This window comes from Mytilus galloprovincialis, chromosome 10, assembly GCF_965363235.1.
Source record: "Mytilus galloprovincialis chromosome 10, xbMytGall1.hap1.1, whole genome shotgun sequence".
Lineage (NCBI taxonomy): Eukaryota > Metazoa > Mollusca > Bivalvia > Mytilida > Mytilidae > Mytilus > Mytilus galloprovincialis.
Genome location: NC_134847.1, coordinates 63,225,583 through 63,248,885, shown reverse-complemented (window position 1 = coordinate 63,248,885; position 23,303 = coordinate 63,225,583). Strand labels below are relative to the sequence as shown.

General features: G+C 30.8%; 1 protein-coding gene across 1 annotated transcript in view; it reads right to left on the bottom strand.

Moving 5' to 3' along the window:
* The window catches only part of LOC143048076 (uncharacterized), a 112,723-nt gene that overhangs the window by 37,615 nt on the left and 51,805 nt on the right, over positions 1–23,303 (bottom strand). Inside the window, exons 50-72 of the mRNA XM_076221517.1 lie at positions 20,239–20,298; positions 19,459–19,523; positions 18,922–19,122; positions 18,399–18,549; positions 17,542–17,656; positions 16,303–16,338; positions 14,819–14,917; positions 14,410–14,510; positions 13,797–13,946; positions 13,196–13,270; positions 11,902–12,072; positions 10,107–10,265; positions 9,677–9,784; positions 9,387–9,553; positions 7,930–8,116; positions 6,683–6,790; positions 5,931–6,070; positions 5,312–5,440; positions 4,085–4,288; positions 2,677–2,817; positions 1,639–1,889; positions 810–955; positions 219–447 (exon numbers count right to left, since the gene is read on the bottom strand). Of these exons, the coding sequence (XP_076077632.1) occupies positions 219–447; positions 810–955; positions 1,639–1,889; positions 2,677–2,817; positions 4,085–4,288; positions 5,312–5,440; positions 5,931–6,070; positions 6,683–6,790; positions 7,930–8,116; positions 9,387–9,553; positions 9,677–9,784; positions 10,107–10,265; positions 11,902–12,072; positions 13,196–13,270; positions 13,797–13,946; positions 14,410–14,510; positions 14,819–14,917; positions 16,303–16,338; positions 17,542–17,656; positions 18,399–18,549; positions 18,922–19,122; positions 19,459–19,523; positions 20,239–20,298 (3,193 nt within the window). The remainder of the gene's footprint in view (positions 1–218; positions 448–809; positions 956–1,638; positions 1,890–2,676; positions 2,818–4,084; positions 4,289–5,311; positions 5,441–5,930; positions 6,071–6,682; positions 6,791–7,929; positions 8,117–9,386; positions 9,554–9,676; positions 9,785–10,106; positions 10,266–11,901; positions 12,073–13,195; positions 13,271–13,796; positions 13,947–14,409; positions 14,511–14,818; positions 14,918–16,302; positions 16,339–17,541; positions 17,657–18,398; positions 18,550–18,921; positions 19,123–19,458; positions 19,524–20,238; positions 20,299–23,303) is intronic.

Genomic DNA, 23,303 nt, shown 5'->3' with positions numbered 1-23,303 from the left:
AAACATGAAAGCTCTTTGTTGGACATGCAAGGGATCTATAAAGCAATTGACAAAAAGGAAAAAGGAGTCGAAGAATAACTATAAATTGGGTACATGCAATTTAGATTATAAATGATAGCAATTCCTGTTAGAGATAACTTTGCAAAAAATATCTAGATAAATATTGCATAAAGAATTTGATACATATACAGACATTATACTATGTTTGAGATATATACCTTTTTTAACCCCTAGCATTTTGGTACTGCTGGAACTGGAAGACATTCTACTGGACATTTCATCCTTTCCTGTTGATTCCTTAGGCTCGTACAATCTCTGTGAGGGTAGTCTCTTACCAACCAACATCATAACCATCTCCATTACTTGTCCAACCAACAGGGGTGGATTAGTAAACTGACGGATTCTTTCTATACAGCCACGGTCAACTTTGGTCTTCCAGTGTAGTACCTAGCATAATAAATATTACTATCTGAATAGCAATGTTAAGATTGATGTGCTAAACTTAAACTTCAGGATTGATTTGTAGGTTTTCAGTATCCATCATTAAAATTTGTAATTATGTATTTCTTTATTCTTTAAGATTTTTTAATGTCAGCATCATTTTAGACAAGCTACATTATTCAAATTATTGAATCAAGATGTGCTGCTAGGTGTTGTCTGGTGTACACCAAGTTCTGCCAATACATCCTTGTAGTTTGGTGTACACTAAATATAGTCAATATACCCTTGTTGTTTCAAGTAGTATAAGTTTTAACTAAATTAATTTATTTGGCTGTTTAGTTTCATCAAGTCTGTCTATATTGACTGACCTGTTGTTTAGCATACTCTAAGTTCTGTCTACATTCATCTACAGATTTCTTAGCTTTGACATGGTCTTCTTTAGCTTTAACTTGTCGATCTTGTAACTTTAGTTCCATCATCTTATCAAACTTTCTGTCATATTCATCATATTCTTCTGTTAAAACATAAAATACAATTTGTAAATTCAAGTGATTTTGGATTCATAATTATTTGCTTGGCATGAATTTCATGGACTTCGTGAGGATAGATGAACCATACTTTCAATGAATGGCATGCAAACTTTTTACAAAACAACGAATTCCAATACCCTTGAAAATATGTGGTGGTTACATAAACATCTTTATGACAATTATAATGGCACTATGAAAGACCTACATGTACTTTAAAAATAGTTGGTACATGCAAAATCCCAGTTGGTTTGTAGAATAAATCACATTAGGTTTTCCTATTGTTTTCTCTAGTTTTCATTTCAGCAGCTAAGAACTTTATTGAATGCCCTTGAAAATATCTAATAGATCTGAAAGAAGATAACACAATACTCATTTGGTTTTTTTTTTTCAATGAAGTTAACAGGGGTCAATCCAGCCATTTTTAAAAGGGCAATCCAGGATAAAAGGCAGGGGTTCAACCAAATGCATTGATTGTCAAAAAACAGGGGGGGGGGGGGGTTCCAACCCCCTTGAACCCCTTGAATCCCCCACTGAGTTAAGTATAACATACTGTAATTACCTTGTTCCAAAGTTCATCTTTTTCATCTGATTCAGTATACATTTATGTTAGGTGAAGGTGAGCATCTAATGATTTACTCAGAAGTAAGGGAGAATATACTGTAGTTACCTTGTTCCAAAAGTTCATCTTCTTCATCTGATTCAGCATACATTTCTGTAAGGTGAAGATGAGCATCTAATGATTTACTCAGTCCTATTTTGGCTTTCAGTTTCTCCAATGCTGTGGCTTTTGCTGTAAGTTTATATAGTAAATCCTCAGTTTTCTTTGTTGCATCTTGAAATTTCCCACTTATTGTCTTAATGGCTTTCCTCATTACTTTGGCATCTGATCTGGTTTGGTCTAATGTAGACAGCACTTTCCTACAATAGATTTAACAGTTATGATAACCATACACAAATTATCTTCTATTCTAATGCAATTGGTTTGTAACGATAATTTTCATTGGACATTGACAAATATTTTGAGGGGTTAGATTCCACGTTGTACCAGTCAGTACTAAAAAAGCCACCATTTTGAATACTGATTTTTTTTGGGTATGTAATTTCTCAAAGAATAAACAAGATAGTCACATTCATTCACTTTGATGCTAAAGACGATGCAACAGTTTCACAGACTTTTTCATTTATGGCATTTTTAAGTCAAAATATTTATTAAATGAAATTTATTTTAATATGTTGCATTATAATGGAGATAACTGTATTGTACTTTAAGCTTGGCCTTCGTAAAACTTGATTTTACTGTTGCAAATATCTGTTTACCTATCTCCGCTCCTTGTTGCCAGGTGCCAGGTAAACTCAATTTGCAACAGTAAAATCTACGTTTTACGAAGGCCAAGCTTTAAATACAATACAGTTATCTCCTAATTTTAAAGTCTAGTTGATCATGGAAATTCTACAAATACAATATTTGTACTTGTTTTGGAATAATTAAAATATTGTAATTCTAAAACCAGATAACAGAAAACATATTTGATACAGAAGATTATCTTATAATTAGATACAAAAAAAATCTTACCAATCTTCAATGCCAATACAAAGATGAATTATCAAATCACTTTTACATTATTAATTTCCTTAAAATATGTGCATATCATTAATCTGAATAAAATATTTCTTATTGTTGTTTGACAACTTTCTCTTTACTTACTTAAGTTGTTCTACATCCTGTGTTCTAACTTTTGACTTGGTATTATACAAACATCTAAAACATTCCATGAATCTCCTGAAAGTCGTAGGTCCTACATAAACTTCATTCTTAGCTCGGTCACCATCCTTCCTGTGACGGTTCCTAAAAAATTACAGACATTCATTTTCAATTCCTTTTTTGTGATTTCACAAAGGAGTATGTTCAGTAAGACCCCTTTTTGGCCCCAAAATTAAGCAGTTTTGCAAAATTGTGAAAATGTAATCGTTTAGCTATTTTTTGGAAAGTAGAATGCTTCTGCTACATAAATATGTGCTGTTTTTGACAATACAATGCACATATATCGTGTACTAACATCATAAAGTCATGCTAAATTACTGAAATCTTCACAATTATAGCATTTTAGTTAAATTTTAGACGGTTTCCGTCTTAAATGAAAGTGGCCGCATTCGTGTTCATTCATAATATTGTAATGTAAGTTGTATTTGATGATAATACATAACATATATAAAGGTTGAGGATGAACATGGATGCGGCCACTTTCATTTTTGACGAAAACCATCTGAAAAGTGACGTTTTTTGACATATTTGATAGATTTTTCATATTTAAGCCTCAATCGGAGCGTTTTTAATGACTGAATCAGTTAAAATCTTTTACATAAACTAATCGAATCAATTAAAATAGACACTTAAGTGTTTAAAAAGTGTCCTAAATATCTCGTTAGATGAAACTGAAATTTGGGGCCAAAATCGGCCCTTACCGGACCTACTCCTTGTATAGATGTGAACATAAGCAAGTTTTAAAATTTCAAAATCAGCATAAAGCATATAGTTATTGTTACTGCTGAAACAATTTTACTACAATCAGTGATGATTTGATCATGATGGCCTTAATTTGAATTGGTACAACATTTAGGATTTTTTTTTTATTTCACTGCTCTTCACCATCACAACTGAGGGCCAACAACTGATTTGGCCATCTGTTTTTAATCAAGTTGAAAATTGTGGCATATTATGTCAACAAACACACATCCGGCATGCTTAATTGGTATTTTTGAAGACTTTTTTTTCACTAAAGGTCATTTTAATAGTAAAATTTACCTATTCAAATTGATCCTATATTTAGGATAGTTTGGTTTTTATTAATTGAAAAACGATCTTGAGTTTGAGAAAACTTAGTTCCTATTCTCATTTGGATTGTATTATATTTTGTCATGTCAAGGCTTTTAAAAGCTTACTTTACAGTATGGGTTTTGTTCATTGTTGAAGGCTGTACAGTGACCTTAAATCACTTACAACTACATCATTAGATCTCTGGTGGATAGTTGTCTCATTGACATTCATACCAAATCTACTTGCTTTTACATTAAACATTATACTTGTAATTTATCACATTCCCATTCTAACTTACTTGATTCTTTCATGAAGAATGGTCTTGGAGTAAGGCAGATTGGGAACTTTAACAGCCTCTACTTTAAACTGCTCTTTCTTCTTCTCAAGGACCTTGATCTTGTTAATGGTGATCTCAGGACTTAAGTCTCCAGCCCATGGAAGCTGGCGACAATCTCTCAGTACAAAACTATGGATGTTAGCTAGACAAGTCGTTATACTCTCACTAAAACAAAGGAAATCATATGTTGTTATATAAAGGTCCAAATTTGGTATTACATGATTTCAGTCAGAGCTTGACACTCAGAGTTCAATATTCAAGTTCAATATTCAAGTTCACCTTAGAGGTAATACAAGACAGTAACAATGATTCTGCAATGTTCTGAATGTAAATCAACTATCTTTGTGTATCACAACATTCAGAATGGCAAACAGTTCTAATTTAACATTATTTAAAACAAAAATTTGTTATATGGGACAATATATTGATTTCCAAAACCTTTACAATTTGAATTTTCAAGCCTGAAATACAAATTTCACTAAAAGATCTTCCAATTTATACATTTATTTGTGTCCTGTTATTTATATTAAAATTGATATATTAACAGTCATTGCAATTGAATAATTTGTCAAGGATTAACATATTTCATGCTTTCAGATGTCAAATAATGTTTAACAACTTGAAAGATATAATTAAGAATTGAATGCTTCTTTTTGTAACTTTATTGGGGTGTAAAAGCGTTGACCGAAGTACATTTTGTATGAAGCGCGGAAGCGCTTCATTCTAAAAATGTGCGCACGGTCAACGCTTTTACAACCCTATGTAGTTACAAAAAGAAGCATTCAATACTTATAATTACATTTATTTAGCTAGGATCATGAAAACACGATTTACATCAAGTTTTTATTTAATTTACCTGTGCACTTTATTATGGGACCTCGTGTCATTGTGAATGATAAGTTTTATTGTGTGATACAACTGCTTAAGGAATAACATGTGATGTGCAGTTACCCAATCAGAATAACGTATTATAATGAAACATACATCTAATGTAATTATTTAACAAATGATCAATGTTTATAATTCTTAATGTCAGTGTTCTGAATATTTTAATCACAATTAGGTTGTGAGGAAAAACTTAAATAATATTTTCAAACCCTATTTTATCATTGTTTTCATTTTTTGTATTACTCTGTGATAATATTGGTTGCCATTTCTTCTGTACAGTATTATACAGTGATGGTTTACCTCAGATTTTCAAATTCTTCTGTCAGTTGAAACCTTGTAATGAAGTATGAGGCCTCCCCTAATAATGATTCTTGTGGCCAGTCACACATCCAATCTATGGCACAACCACTCAAAAGTCCTGGGAACTCTCTGAAATAAAAAAAAATAACATCAAATCACATGTGCATTTAAACAATCACTAAAAAAAATCACTAATATTTCAAAGCTGTCCTCATTTCCAATTCCAAGGGACACAATTTCTGCAAAATCAGTTAATTAAAACTAAACTCAAAGTCATTCTGGAACTGTTTAGTTTATGATATGACAACACACCAAATATACAAGAAAAAAATTAGAAGCATTACAGAAAAAGTATGGAAAAAACTTAACAGACAAGACAGTGTTAAAACTTACACTGTTAGGGTGCTTATAAAACAGTCGTATTGTTACTGAGCACCAACTAAAGTCCTAAATAAAAATATTGAAATGACAGCAACTAATCAAAAGAAAATAACAAATTTTCCTCACAAAACTACTGTAATATGTTCACAATTATCCAATCAGGTTTAAAACATAAGTAACATATTTAGCGATGGAAATCAAATTATTCATCCTTCATACCTTTCATTACAATATTTACCTGTGTGCTGTTCCAAGGAGTATGTGACCAGGTTGTAGACACAGAATAATGTGTAGGTTACTTTTCACTCTGGCCACAAAGAATTTCATCGGATCTACAGACATACTTGGGAACTCTCTCTTCATAGCTGGGGCTATGGCCTGTCAAAATACAAATACTATGTACTAAAGACATACCAAATTGGGATAAAAATGACTTCAAAAAGCAAAAGCAAATGATACAAAATCTCCTTTAAACTTAATATCACAAAATCCCACATAGCAATCAGATCTATTGGAATTGTCCTTAACATTCTACATGTCTACGATCAATTGAATTCAGTTAACTCTGTAAACATCTATTCAAATTTATCAGGGCCTCGGTGGCAGAGTGGTCTAAGTAGTTACTACTGTAATTACTAGCCAGTCAACACTGAGGTTGTGAGTTCAAACCCTGTGTGAGCAGAGGCACTGGACTACAATCTTAATTGACTTGGGTTGTCAGTTTTCCTATCGAATGTCATGGTTTTCTCTGGGCACTCCGTCTTCCTCCACTAATAAACTCTTGCCACCAAGAAATAGCCTAAATCTGTTTCTTAAAAGTGTTGTTAAAACACCCAGAAATCAAAAATCAAATCAAATTTATCATTTCTAATGATTTCTTCAGTCTTTTTTTCCTGGACAATTTCTATAAAAAAAGCTTATTCGCCATGAACAAAGACTGAAGAAAAATAAGGAAAAATTCTAACAGAAGTCAGTCCATTAATTCAATACCTGTAATAGTCCTTCCATTTCATCATTTGTAAATAGATGTGGTACTTCTCCACTGATCAGAAGACTATTGATGGCATCCAAGTAAACAGGATCTTGCAAATCTCTGGCCTACAATCAAAATAATATCTTCAACTAGAAATAAAACAAAAATATATTCAAATCTTGAATACTTATTCTTTCGGTAAATCTATCTTTGAATTTTAAGGAAAAATAATTCCAAACTTCTTAAATACAATAATTATTGTACATTATAGAGATCAGCATATAATACATTTTTTTAAAGCCTTTAATTTTTTACTCACTATCTGAAATGGGACAGGGACTCATCAATTAAATAAAATCAAAGGTAAATTCATAAATGAATAAGACAGTAGTTATTTGAAGGAACAGGGATGATTTTAGACCTTGTGGTAAAATCTTATGAACAATAAAAGTCACATGACTTATCCAGATAAAACAGAATGCACTTAACTACAGAGAAAAAATCTACACCATATAACTATATAGCAGCTTCACAACAAAGCACTTTAATTTCCTTATCTACCATAGGTAACCAAAACCTCTTGTTTTTCTCTCATATATTTTTCACAAGTAAAAAAGCTTGAACTATTGATAATCTATGCTACTTATGTTCACAACTATTGGAATTTGATAAGAGAAACATTTTGTTATAATCTATACTCTGTACAAACTAAGTATGGATTTGAATTTTCTAGCCAGCAGTATGTACAGGAAAAATTAAATTTCAATGCTACTAAAAACCTGTTCATGTGTGAATGTGTTTGCAGCATGCAAGTCTACTTAAAACTAAAAAGACCATACCCATGGTTTTTTTTTTAAACACAAGGAATATTACAAATTTTAGTTTTAATTCTGGATTTATAAATGGGAAATACAAATATATTAACCATTTTAATTATTCAATTTTTTTTTCTCTGATAATAAGGGAAATAGTATGTTCTGTTGACTAATATCCAATTTTATTACAATATAAATATTTAGTGCATAAACAAATCCAATTAGTGAATAAATGATAATAGATTAATTTTAGACTAAAAGTTGTATTTTAAACAAAAAATGCTCAAAAAATATTTATTTTGTAAATACAATACAACTCCAAGGTAATGATTATTCATCGGCTTCCCCTCCAAAAACACTGACAAGACAATGACAAAATATTTTATTTTCTCAGACACAAATGTGTACAAGAGGTAGGATTGCTTTAAAAAAAAACTTAATAGACTTACAGTAAAAATGACTGTGAGTATCTTGTTCTCAGCTCCACTCAATCGTACAGCTGATCTCAGACCATCAAAGAAGTTGCTTGTTTTGGAAGTGTCCATTTTATGTATAGGGATGTCAGCTACATGGAGAGCCAGTCTACACAAGGTTGTAAGGTGAGCACCAACTGCTCCAATCAACAATAAATTCCCACTGAAACACAAATATTAATGGTCATATAACCAATATATAAATGGCTTTCAATGTAATAAATTTCTCCCCTTCAAATTTTTAAAAAACAATTTCAACAGTATCTAGAATAAAAGAAAGTTTATTTTGATTTAATTTGACCAATTAAAATTATGATAATTTTAAATATTTTTTAAACTAGTTATGTTTATAGTTAATTTATTATTTGTTACAGCTGTGTTCTTCATTGAACAACTATAGCAGTTAACATACAGTTAACTCTCGTTGTCTCAAACTCGGTTGACTCGAAATTTCGGATGAGTCGAAGTTTGCACATGGTCCCGAACTTTGTTCCATATAAATGTATGTAATTCGACTCCTGATGACTCGAAATTGGATGAGTCGAAATTTCGGTTGAGTCGAACCAAATTTACGATCCCAAGGTTAACAAAAGTTAACAAAAGTATTAAAAATTCATTATTTATCTCGAACTAATACACATATGTCAAAACATGACCTCTGGAATTTAAATGGATGGAAGAGTTAATCTGACAATACACGTGTAATTAAATTTCCAGTCACTGACCACTGTATTGCTTTATGACATGCTATTTCCATGAGTGTTTACCTAAGATTATCTTTAATAGAATTTTTATAAATAATTAGTGATGCATTGTTAATGTTCATGAAAAAGTATTTAAAATGTTAACAAAACAATTAATTGTGATTTACACTAATGAGCTTGGGTGTGTATAAAGACAGGATTATGACTTCCGTTGTTGATCACCTAAAAACTACTCAATCGGCGTCTTTAATCTTGTTGTATTTTCTTTTGAAAAGTACGAGTGAGATAAAACAAAATGAAAAGGAATCTAAATTCTCTAAAGTCTCTTGTATCCGAGAATAAACAATTTTGTCAACTATAAACGACCTGAATAACGGAACTATCGATTGGAAATTATTCTCTCGGATAAAAGCCATAGGAAAAGGTTGTAACTGAAACAATTGAATAAGTAAAAATAATGGTATTATAATAAGGAAAGACCTTGACATACAAGTATATCGATCTGATACCAGAATATCGATCCCCTTCCCATATTCCCCCGAATTTATTTTAGCTTTACCAAGCTAAGCAAGAGTTGTGTCCCTTGTTCTGTCAAACTTCCGGTTTTCGTTTGAGTCGAACTACGTGTATCTCGAAATATTTCTCTGGTCCGACTGAGTTCGAGATAACGAGAGTCGACTGTATATCAAAAAGTCTGAAAATAATCACAAACATAAAATCCTTACTTACCCATGATGGAAACTAAGTACTCTATGCATTCTAACAACATGGTCTATTATAAAGTCTGACAACATAATGTTCAGTGGTATATTTCCAAATTCTTCATTGTATCTTGTTAAGTGTGTGTTAAGACAGCTGTGTATGTCCCTCAAATTGTCAACTGGTTGAAGGGAAATCTATGATAAAAAAACAATGTCAGTTCTTTTATTACATTGTGAGTATAATATGGAAAAAATAAATCAAAATCAAAGTAACTAAAGGTTGATGTTTTAACCTTATTGTTTTAATAATGAACTTACTCTGACATTTTTACCAGTAACTGAGGTAACAGGTCTATTGTACATTCTGGCATCTGTTGGGAACGTCACAAAATGGTCCATAAATGGTCCTTTTACTTCTGGGAAAGTCTGCATAAATATAAATACATTGTATATATAATATACCATATAAACAATAACCCTGCAATCTGCATATTATATAAAGATAATTTAGAAATGATTTTCAAAGTGTGTTTTAGTTTTCTACATATTTGTGACCTAATTCTAATTCAAAATTTTCAAAATTGAATATTTCATAAATTGTATTCAAATGGGTTTTTAAGTAGTCCTCTCCCTGAAATAGAAACTATTTTGTATTTGGTGTTAGCTGTTAATTTCTGTGTCATTTGGTCTCCTGTAAAGACTTGTCTCATTAAGAATCATACCACATCTTCTTTTTTATACAACTTACCTCTGCTAGTATATTATTTATGGTCTGATCAAACCAATTCAGATCAGCTGTTCTGGCTATTCTGTCCCTCATAATTCTTGTCATCTCATGTTTCCATAATGATATCACTGGAATCAATGTCTCATCTGCTCGACTTTCTTCTGGTAGTCTCTTCAAACACTAAAATATGATAGGATATGATTATCATCCATATAATGTCATTTTTATATAAAAACATCACATGAGTATAAAGTATAAAAAAAAATGTGATGTATTGGACATGTCTGTGTTGAAGGCCATACTTTTACCTATTATGCAGCAATTTGGAATTGTTTTCTTATATGAAAGAAGTTTGAAAGCATGAATAACCAAAAGATGTTACTTGAAAGATTTTGAATTTAAAATTTAAGAGGTAAAGAAAACACCATATCATAAAATATACTTTATTAAAATGTTATAAACAGATCTAAAACTAGCTGGTATGTATTGTACCTTCTAAAAAATACCTTCAAATTAATGATTTCTTACCTGGAAACAAGTTGTAATATCTTTGAGTGTATAGAGATAGTGTTTACGACCAGGCATTGCTGTAGACTTGAGAACATCTATCAATGACTTACCTGGAAACAAGTTGTAATATCTTTGAGTGTATAGAGATAGTGTTTACGACCAGGCATTGCTGTAGACTTGAGGACATCTATCAATGACTTACCTGGAAACAAGTTGTAATATCTTTGAGTGTATAGAGATAGTGTTTACGACCAGGCATTGCTGTAGACTTGAGGACATCTATCAATGACTTACCTGGAAACATGTAGTAATATCTTTGAGTGTATAGAGATAGTGTTTACGACCAGGCATTGCTGTAGACTTGAGGACATCTATCAATGACTTACCTGGAAACAAGTTGTAATATCTTTGAGTGTATAGAGATAGTGTTTACAACCAGGCATTGCTGTAGACTTGAGGACATCTATCAATGACTTACCTGGAAACAAGTTGTAATATCTTTGAGTGTATAGAGATAGTGTTTACGACCAGGCATTGCTGTAGACTTGAGGACATCTATCAATGACTTACCTGGAAACATGTAGTAATATCTTTGAGTGTATAGAGATAGTGTTTACGACCAGGCATTGCTGTAGACTTGAGGACATCTATCAATGACTTACCTGGAAACAAGTTGTAATATCTTTGAGTGTATAGAGATAGTGTTTACAACCAGGCATTGCTGTAGACTTGAGGACATCTATCAATGACTTACCTGGAAACAAGTTGTAATATCTTTGAGTGTATAGAGATAGTGTTTACGACCAGGCATTGCTGTAGACTTGAGGACATCTATCAATGACTTACCTGGAAACATGTAGTAATATCTTTGAGTGTATAGAGATAGTGTTTACGACCAGGCATTGCTGTAGACTTGAGGACATCTATCAATGACTTACCTGGAAACATGTAGTAATATCTTTGAGTGTATAGAGATAGTGTTTACGACCAGGCATTGCTGTAGACTTGAGGACATCTATCAATGACTTACCTGGAAACAAGTTGTAATATCTTTGAGTGTATAGAGATAGTGTTTACGACCAGGCATTGCTGTAGACTTGAGGACATCTATCAATGACTTACCTGGAAACATGTAGTAATATCTTTGAGTGTATAGAGATAGTGTTTACGACCAGGCATTGCTGTAGACTTGAGGACATCTATCAATGACTTACCTGGAAACATGTAGTAATATCTTTGAGTGTATAGAGATAGTGTTTACGACCAGGCATTGCTGTAGACTTGAGGACATCTATCAATGACTTACCTGGAAACATGTAGTAATATCTTTGAGTGTATACAGATAGTGTTTACGACCAGGCATTGCTGTAGACTTGAGGACATCTTGGACTGCCTTTAACATGTCACATGATGCCTTCACTAGATGGTTATGTAATTCTATATCTAATCCAGGGCGATCTCCATCTGTCATGTTCAGCTGAGAAGGGAAAAAATATTTAATTATTACGCTGTTAAACTGTTTGTCTTATAGTAAATAGATATATAAACTTTAATATTTGAAAAATTACTGGTAAAAATTGACTGTCAAATCACTGCATTAAAGTCTTTAATCTCAAACTGTAGAGGACATAAAAATTCTAACATTAAAAACATCATTTCATTTTTCCAAATGTGAAGAATAAAGTACAAGGTTACTTATTGCTTAACACAGGATGAGGTAAACTGAATTGTCTTATAGCGAACCCTATGATAGTTTTCCATAGATTCACCTGCAAGTTACCTGTCCATTTAAACTTTTGTAAGATCTATTGTCCCATCTAACAAATACAACAGGTATTGTTCTCTGTATAGTTTATTCACCAGGACCTTTAAATTTCTTCTAGGAGAAATATATCACTCATTGATTAATTTACCTGAACAAAAAATTGAACTGTCAATGATGAAAAAATACTTATACAAATACTAAGAAAGGACTCACAAAACTGCATGTGGTGTTGTATTTATTCAATACCAAAAACTCGTTTTTAATGTGTTCAATATTAATAATGATTTAAAAATTAAAAGTTGATTTCTGATCAAATATTCAATAAATATTTTTGTGTGTTTGATAACTAAAAATTTGAATATTATTATTTTTAAATTAAGGTCTTCATAAACATAGTCTATAAATTAACAACAACAAAAACATGCAAATTCATTGGAAAATACTAAAAAATGTGTCTAAAATAAACTTTTTATTATTAAATCAGATTTTATATTGAACAGATTGAAAATATTTTAATGATATATTGAATAAATACAATATTGCATACAGTTTATGTGAGTTTATAGAAGTATTTCAATAAAAAAAAACAGATAATTTTTTTGGTCAGGTAAATTAATCAATGAGTGATATATTTCTCCTAGAAGAAATTTAAAGGTCCTGGTGAATGAACTATATAGAGAACAATACCTGTTGTATTTGTTAAATGGGACAATAGAACTTACAAAAGTTTAAATCGACAGGTAACTTGCAGGTGAATCTATGGAAAACTATCATAGGGTTCGCAATAAATTGTATGGAAGATGCAGGATGACACTCAGATGAAATCATTACTTACATCCAGTATACCATGAACTATGTTCTTTAGAGCATCACCTTCTGGGGCTGTCAAATGGAATACTGCAAAATGTCTCTGAAAACAAAACAGACAATAATATTATAGCATTAAGTAAACACTTTGGGTTAACTTTGGTTCTGCATTATAAAATAAATAGCATATTTACTTAACATGCTGCTAGCATACATGTAATTGTATTTAGTTGAAACTGATTTTTTTTTTTCTTCATATAATGTTCACATTGAACTTACTAAATGATCCACAAACTACACTACCACATTGAGTAAACGAATTAATCACATTACATGGTATATCCTCATTCTATGTACTACTTCCAAAATTGAAGTTCAAATAATTTGGCCTTGTGCATTACTGAAAAGATATTAATCCCCAAAATGGGTATATGGTGCAATAAAATTGGTCTTGTTAAGGTTATCTGCTATCCTCTTTCAATGCTTATGAGGAGTTTTCTGTCATAGAATAGTTATCATTTATAAATTTGAAAGGTCTAGGCAGCTGTCACATTATTTCCCATACAATGTTATTCTTATCAACAGTCTTTAAGTATACTTATGTTTAAAACTTATTGTGCTATACTTACCAGGAGTCTTTCAGATAACTGTGTACATGACACACCAGGATTATCACTCATTGACATGGCCCCGATCACATTAAATCCTTCAACAGTCTTCCATTCAAATGGCTTCTCCAATGTACATAGAGTTTTGTCATCTAAAAGTTGTCTCAGTAACTGAAATGAATAAATTATTTGAAATGATTGAAATTTAAATCAATAAATTATTATAAAAACATTTTTCAATGTAATAAAAAATATTTAATAAAATCAGAAAACAAATTTTATGTACAGTATTTGACAAAAGAAAATGTGAGGTAACTATCAGTCTTAACTACACTACAAAAATAACAAACACAAAGTAATGCATTTAGCCGTGCAGACTAGACTACATTAAAAACCCGCTTTCACCTTATTAACATAAGAATACTTATTGACACAATTCAAATGATTGGTCCATGTAACCACGTGTACAACTACACATAACAAAAACCGCCAAAAACATACCGTTCTTAAAAAAACTTCCTTTAAGACAACATTTTCCCGCTGTACTCCGAAACGCGGGAAAATACATTTAAGGCAGCAATGTAGGATATTTTAAATGAATAAATAATTTGTCAGTTTTCTGTCCCATATTTACCTCATTACATTTCTGTACTTTGTAGTTGTCTGGTAATGGCAGGTTAACATCATCAATGAATACCTTCAACTTCTTGTTCTCTTTGGCACCATATACAAAACCTATAATTTGCAGTAAAACAGTTTAATGTCTATTTTCATGCTTAATATATTCAACATTGAAAAAACGTGTTGGATGTATGTTTTTTCTTAATTTCTGAGTGCATTTCTGGTAGCACTGTAGGTTAAGATGGAACTTCCATACAATCAAGTGCCTTCTCTACAGCATATACTCCCATAGAACTACCATTAAGAGTCAGATCTAAATTGACATTTTTAACAGTTTTAATGTTCATAGTAAATGTTATAAATAATTTCTGACCTGGGAGGTTTACAAAACAGGTAGTAATCTTCCATCACTATAAACTCACCTTGTCTGTGGTAGATATTGGACTCTATAAAGCTCTGTAACTGTTTGGCACTAGAGGCTCCAGAGAATACTAACTTCTTACACACAGAAATCTGGGGATCTATAAAATAAAGTTACAGAGATTCTGTTTAACAACCAAATACTGAATCTAATGTCTGAATCTTTATTTTGATCTACAGGTGTGTCATTAAATTGATACGTATGTCAACATAGCAGAAAATTATATACAAGTTATCATATGCAGGTGGGCAATAATTCGAATATAAAATGGAACAAAAATCTATTTTCTAGATTTTTTGGAAGGTATTCTATAGTTCTTTTATTTAATTCTATTTAGACAGTATCACTATTTCTTTAAAAGTTCTTGAGAAATAAGTCTTTTTCCAACTAAATGTTATTCTTATACACATCTTCATCAATCTATGAAAAATTCTACAAACTTATTTGGAAATTAATGCATTTATATTCATAACCTTGACCAAATATATTCTTTTAATTTGTTTATGTTTAAAAATAAACACACATTTTCTAAAGCATAAAAGTCATGCATGTACAACAACAAAGCACACCATATATATTAATCACAACTACAAAATCAATTTAGCTGATGTTACACAATTACACAACTAGAAAAGTTGAACATATGTTGAAATGTCTTAGCTTAGATAACTTGCTACAAGTATGATGATTTCAGTCTTAAAGACATTAAATTGTTATATAATCTAATAAAAAACTAAATCTAGCAAAATAATAATGAGTACAAATGTACATGTAAATTGTATCTGGCCAAATCTATGTAATTTACCAGAAGAGGACTTGTAATGCTGAAGTCTTTCTATAACAACACAGGTTAGAAATAAAACATTAAGACTTAGAAATAAAACAATTAGAATACATCATTATACCACAATACAATTATTTACTACTTTCTCATTCCTACTTTCCATAAAAGCAAGAAAGTCCAAGATCCAAACCCCTCCAGTTGTTCATTAACATAAAACCATGCAAGTTAACTTCAACAAAAGAAAAACAAGGGAAGAAAAAAATCAAATCAGTTCATTTGTTCAATAGAAAACAGATTCTGACTGTTTTTGTCACTATCTATTGCTAGATTTGCTGAAAATTGAATGTTCATCTGCATGGATCTTTGTGTAATACTTAATGTTAAGAATCACTTTGTTTAAAAAAAAAAATGTGTTTTAAGTTGGAAGAATAAATTTCATGATTTATCACCATCTTTTTATAATAAAAGAAGTTGTACTAAAACTTGTTCAATCATTAACTATTAAAATATGGGGGGGGGGGGAATATGATCTGATTTACTAGTAAATAAAACAAATTAATAATGCCAGTCATAAACAAAACTAGAATAAATAGTCAAATGGTATAGTTCTAAGTTTAATTCAGAACCAATACATTGTGTAAACAATAAAAGTAGGAATGGAAAGAAAGTAAAACAACAATTAACCACCAGTTACCACTTACTGTTTTTGCTTAACAACATCAGTTGCTTCCCTTTTTCTAATTTAATGTATAAAAAATATTATCTATTTGAAATTTCATAACCTGTAACATTTTCAAGGATTTTTTCCAATAAAACTTAAAGTAGACTTAATAAAAGACCTTAAAAAAGCAGCAAACTTAACTAAAATTACTGAATCCATGAGATATGGTTAGAGTGGATTAATTTTTGTAGATGCTGATTCTTCAGAACTCAACCTTACATCTAGTTATATTGTTTTACTGTCTCAATCTATAATGATACCCATGATTATTGGATATAATATTGAGAATTTTAATGATTCAAGATGTCCAGGTTAAGAGCATGTTCATTTGGTAATAGTAAAATAAGCAATGAGAACCCTGCATTGAGTCATGAGTAGCAGAATTAAATTTTTGTATGTGAAATAACTGTAACAGGTATTTAAGGAGCACCAATTTTGCACTCAACAGTAATGGTAAGCAGACTCAGCTTTGTTAAAACAATATTAAATTGAGATGAGATTCATTATGTACAAAGCTGCCACTGAGATATGATGAACACAAGGAGATGTGGTAATATTTTAGGTATGACAACTATCCACTAGACTAAAGGACAAATCTGTAAAATCAATGTAGTTGTATAAAATCCTGTATAAAATTCAAAATAAAAACTGATATATTGCAAAAACAACCATATAACTAGGTTCAGGAATTCTTTATGTAAACAGGTATTATATAAAAGCTACTATATGATTTAGGCATGCTGTTATATATGTAGTTAAATTGTGTGTCACATGCATAAATATTTTTCAAACATGCAGTTAGATATATTACATGAAAATTGTGCCAATACTAAACAGGTAAACTTGATATTTTTTCAGGTTGTAACTTTTTGTAACCAAAACTATGCATATATCAAATATATGTCCTTTTCATATCATCTTCCATCCCCCTTAAAATTGCTCTCATTTAAGATTACTTATGTCAAATGAAACGATTGCTTATATTTTTCTGTTCCCTTTACCATTTTTTCCACTTATGTGTTAACCTTAAATCTTTTTTTTTTATTCCAATCATTTTTTTTGTAAATCAACAAAAAAACAAAAAAATAAAATCTTTGCCCCCTCCCTATCTTATATTGGTGAAAAAATTAATGTGATTTTAGTGAAACTATTTTTTTTTGCCTTCATTGCAATCAGAATATAGCTAGTTTAAAATATCAGTTATAAAGAAATAACAAACCTTGCAGATCCATGAAGTCATTGATAAGAGTTGTCTTTCCTGATCCATGTGGCCCCACTAATAAAACATTCAGTCCTGAAGCTGAGGCAAAATCTATCAATATCTTTGTTCTGATCTATATAAAATATCATTTGTATCATTAGATTCTATGATATTAGTTATCACATAAGCTTATTTCTTTTATCATCAGGTATCGTATTGCTTTTATCATCCATATTTTCTCATCATGAAGTATAAAATATTTCATTTCAATTGAATTTCTATAGAGCCTTTAGCTAATGCAGTTACAAATGTATTAAACATTAAACAATTCTCAACTGACCATACTACATAAACTAATATGGGTGTCTATTCATTTCCTACAATCAGTATAAATAGAATTCAATAGTTGTATAAAATAAATTAACTGATTATCAAATATCTTTTACAGTTAAACGTCTAAATCATAATCATTTCGGAAGCTGTTATCCCAATGTTATTGACCAATAAACTGCAACCATAATTTGGTAATCACATATTTTGAGACATAGTGGTTCTATTGAATCTAGCCTTAATTGCCAACTTTCTAGACTACTTGATGTTTTCTTTTTATTTAGTCTACAAAGACTTCTCAAATCATATGCTGTTAATCATTGACGTTTGATAGCTAGTCATCCAACATAGGCCGATCCAAGGGGGGCCCTGTGGGGCCCAGCCCTCCCCCCTTTTTGTGGGAAAAATTTGGTTGATTATATAGGGAATCACTGAAGCATGACTGGAGTCTCCCTCCTTTAGGGCAGTCAGAAGGCCCCCTCTTATGAAAAATTCTGGATCCGCCACTGTCCAATTCCCATAGTTCAACTATCTAGACTACTTACTGTATTAATTGAGTCTACAAAGACTTCTCCAAGCATATCTTGTTGGTCAGAGTACACGGATTCACTGACTTTAGATGCCCATGGGTCCCAGTCTCCTGATTCATCTACATAGTAGTCAAATACACAGATCTGTCTGTCATCATCTGGTAAACTGAAGGCATAAAACCAATAATAGAAGTATATTCAAATAATATAAATAAAACAGGATATTCCATAGTCTGTATGTAATATAATGGTCTGTGGGTAAAATAGATTCAATTCATTGTGTAGAAATGGATTTGAGAAAGATTCTTTGGGTTAATGAACTAATAATTGGAACTTTTACTTTAAAGCAAATGTTAATTCTGTTTAAGAAGATAGTGAAACAAAGTGAAAGATTATTAAAAGTATTGCTGTGCTATTAATCTAAGAGGGTTTATCTGACCAAAATGTTCACATCAAATGGGATAAGGATAAAGTATAAGGTGAATGATACATTTTCTTCTAAAAAGATAAAAAAAAAAATAAAAAAAATATTGCTTACGTATTAGAAAGCATTTTGAGTTTTTCACTGAAGATTTTCCTATCATGACTGTCCAGGAGTCCACCAAAGGTCCAGATAAGACAGAACAAGAAGAGTCTTTCCACATGGTCTTCACTTGTCTCCCTATTGTCAGCTAACATGGCTGATAGCAGTCCAAGGCAGGATTTAAACAGTCCAACAAGTGATAACTTTACTAAAGGTCTGAAAAATTCAATACAAATGTAACTATTTTCAAGTTTTCTATACTCAGTTTGCTGTAAATTTTAAAACACTAAAATCTTGTTCAACTGTTTTCAAAATAGTGTTGTCTTCTCATCAAGGTTGACAACAATTTGAAATGTCATGTTTTTGTTATTGTTAGCTTTTTTTTTTTTACTTCTCTGTATCATAAAAGCATGAACTTTGTAATATAATTGAATCTCTGAAACATCTTTCTACATATAACTTCAAATACTATCTATAGCAGAGAAGTGAAATTTATAATGTGAAGTTTACACACCCAGATATTGTGAAAGAAAAGTCAAAGTTGATACTCACTTGGCTTCATTTAACACAAAATGAGAAATTGGATCCAGTGTTTTCTGGAAAGCTCTTTGTAGAACCTGAAATGGTGAAATACTTATTGAGAAAATATCAAAATGACGCAGTGCAATACATGCAAAGTTTTCAAACAATATAAAACCACTGCAACCAAGTTTCATACTGGGTTATTATCAATACAATCTTAATCATATCTTTAAATAGAAATGCTATTAAGAATGGTCATGTTAAAAGGGGGAAATTGTATATTCAAATGCTTGTAAAATATTCATTCCATCTAGGGATGTGCCATATTGTGTTAATCAAACCATGCACATATATAGTGTATAGGCATAAACATTCAGTCATGCTGTGCATTGTACAGACACATACATTCTTTGTATATTGATTATAAGCTTGTTAAACAATATTTCATGCAGTTTTAAGTTTTGATAATGCCTTTCAGACAAAAAAATTTTGTGAACAGCATATTTCTTTAGCAGTGGACATGGTGAAAAACAAAAATCTTCAGTGAAAAAAAAAATGATTAACTTATTACCAAAATGAACGTAAACCTTGTGGAAAATACAATAGATTGAAAGAAAAAGGGACATTTCTTACATCAAGTTTGGCTTCTGAAACCAAGCAGTGCAAGGTACAACATATAAACACACACTTCAAAACAATGACATGTTCCTAATCATTTGTAATAGCAAACAAAACAAAAAATCCCACAAAAATGAAGAATGTCTCAGACCAATTACAACACACATCCATATACCAAAAAACTGATTTTACCCCTTCAACAGTTCTGGGCAAATTTTGGTCTGTTTCTCCTTGTTCAACATTGACAGGTCTCTGGCAACAGTGAAAATAAATTCATATCAGATTTAAAAATTCTATAGATTAAATGAGTTCAATTTCACTTGCAAACTATAAAAATATCACTCAAAGCTGTAAGCAAAAACTAAGTTAGCAATTCACTTTTCTAAAATAAAAAAATAACTTCTTAAATATTAGACAATATGAATTTAGTTGTAAATTTCCGTGATATCAATTGGAACTTCTATAACACAGGATTTTACTGGACATTAAATTTCTAAGGCATAAATGTGGTAGAATGTATGCATGTATGTATGAAGATCTTTATTCTCTTCATATTTATGTAAAAAGCCTTAAAAAATATGCATTCTTAATTAGCCTGACGTTAGTTTGTATAAATGATCACATTAATGAGCGCAGTTAATCATGTATCAATGGATTAGTAAGTTTTAAACTTGTGGCATGTATGTCCTTTTGACCAATGAACTGTAGTTTGTGAAAATTGAATATGAAAAGCAAGGGTCCGGAAACGGTCATATATGCCAGACATGACCGATTTGGAAACTCAAAAGTCCTAAATCATTTATTGGGATTTAGGTCAAATTTTATTTTTCAACAGAAATAATTTCGGTCATTTCGTTGAGATTGAGTTTCAAATCGCCATTTTAAACATATTGTTGTTTTGTTATCGATTTTATGTAATTAAACTGCCACTCCAGTAAAGTGTTATAATCCTGAGGGCCCTCCTAATAGCTATATTAATGCCTCAGGGAGCTATGGGCTAATGATCGCCAATCTCTTTACCTGTGTTTTTAATTCATACCTGGCTATTTTAAATCACAAGCTCCGAACTAATATTATAAAGAAATTAAAATTCAATACCAACTGTCTTCATTATTTAATTACTTTTCAGCTAAGACAATTGTCAATTATGATTTAAAATTAAATTAAAACTTGATTTAATTTACGTAGAAAAAAGATTTTTTTCACTACTAACACACGTGCTTTGTTTACTATGATACGCATGCCTAAAATTCTCTTCCACAGATTTGACACTAAATCGTAAATTTAAAATGATTTCTTGCTAAATAAAGCAAGTGCAACTATTTTCATTAATATTCTTACACTATTAAAGGTAAAATATTAAAAAAAACGATGTGTTCCTGTGAATTTGATAAACAAAACTAATCCCGGGAATAAGTCCGGAATTGTTCGTTTTAGTATTGTCGCATTACATCCGGTTTGAATTTCGACTTCAGAATCGAAAGAAACGTAAGCGATGACTGAGAAAATTACGATTTTGAGTCATTAAAATCATTTTATTCTTAAACTGTTGCCTTCCCTTAATTGCTCTTGATCGATTTTAGGAAAATGGTAGGATAAATCATGAAGTAAACGCGATGCAACAGTTTTACAAGTTCGTTGATGCTACGAGTAGGAGCATACTCATGCAGTAATGAGATTTTGACAATCTGTTTTTGAAAAGGGGCACCAACTTTTAAGTTTTATGAAAATGACCGAAATTAGGTGAAAAAATTTCCGGATCCTTGATGAAAAGGTATTTATAACAGTAAATGACTTATAAAACAAAGCTATAGCTGATCTTTCACTTATATACTTGCTACTTAAATTCAGGATGATGTAGATGGCAAGAATTTGAAATTGCTATAATGTTTGATTCATCCATATAATTTTTTTTGTAATTTGGTGATGACATTTGATCATCTATGTTTGAATAGCGATAACTATATTATTTGTTTTTTCTACTTTAAAACTCAAAATACAGTGGAACCTTATGTGTAGACTGGCATAACTCACTCATGCTGAAACAAATATCTACCTCATTACATCAAGAAAATGTATTAAAAAAATCACAACTCCTCATAGATGTCTCTCCCCCAGTCATATTTCTGATTAATTCATTTATTTCAAACATATGGCTGTTAAGAAAAATTGGTTAATTTATATTCTATAAACTACATAAACAAGTCATGCAGCAATTTTGGCAATACAACTTCAAAGTCCTAAATGAGCCTCAAAATATTCATTATTTAGCATATATAGTCTACATGTAATTGAGCGCAATATTTACAAATCAAACTTACATCTTTTGTAATGCTCTGCAATATAGATTTTATTTGATGTGGCTTTTTTTTTTAAACACTGCTGCATATTTTTACTTCACAATGATAAGTTTAACAGATTTTTCTTTAAAATTTTTCTTTTTCAATTTTTACAAATTTTACACATTTTATTTTATTCATCATTCTGAATATTACTGTATAAATAAATTTGGTGTATTTACTGTTTTCTGATTGGTTAAAATTATTAGTTTTATTTTCAATGTTGTCAATTTTTATGGCGACACGCCCACTCTGACGTTGTGTATTCATACGCCAACATGTGTGTACGTTGTTATTGTTAATATAAATGATATAAAAAGTTCTTTGAGCTTTATTTTTGATAGAAATTTATTTATAATGAATGGCAATAATTTATTTTGAATTTATTGAACCATAAAATTAATTTTTGACTCTTCACATTTTACATAATCCGCTTCGCGGATTATTCAATGTGAAGAGTCAAAAATTAATTTTATGGTTCAATAAAATCAAAATAAATAATAACCATTCATTAAGAATTTCTTTATACTCATGGGTACCATATTTCGTGGGTTGAGGAGAAATTTTATTTTCCTGGATATTTGATATTGTGGTTCATTAAAATATGCTATATACCAAATAAAAGACCATACATCTTGATTCTTTTCAACTGTTTTTTAAGCATGCATTTTCTTAATACATTTTTGCAAAACCAGAACAATCATTTTACATACATGCAAAACCTAACAGTCATGACAGAAACATAACACAACAAGAATGTGTCCCCAGTACACGGATGCCCCATCCACACTATCATTTTCTTTGTTCAGTGGACTGTGAAAATGTGATAAAATCACTAATTTGACATGAAAATTAGAAATATCGTGTCATAGGGAACATGTTTACTAAGTTTCAAGTCGATTGGACTTCAACTTCATC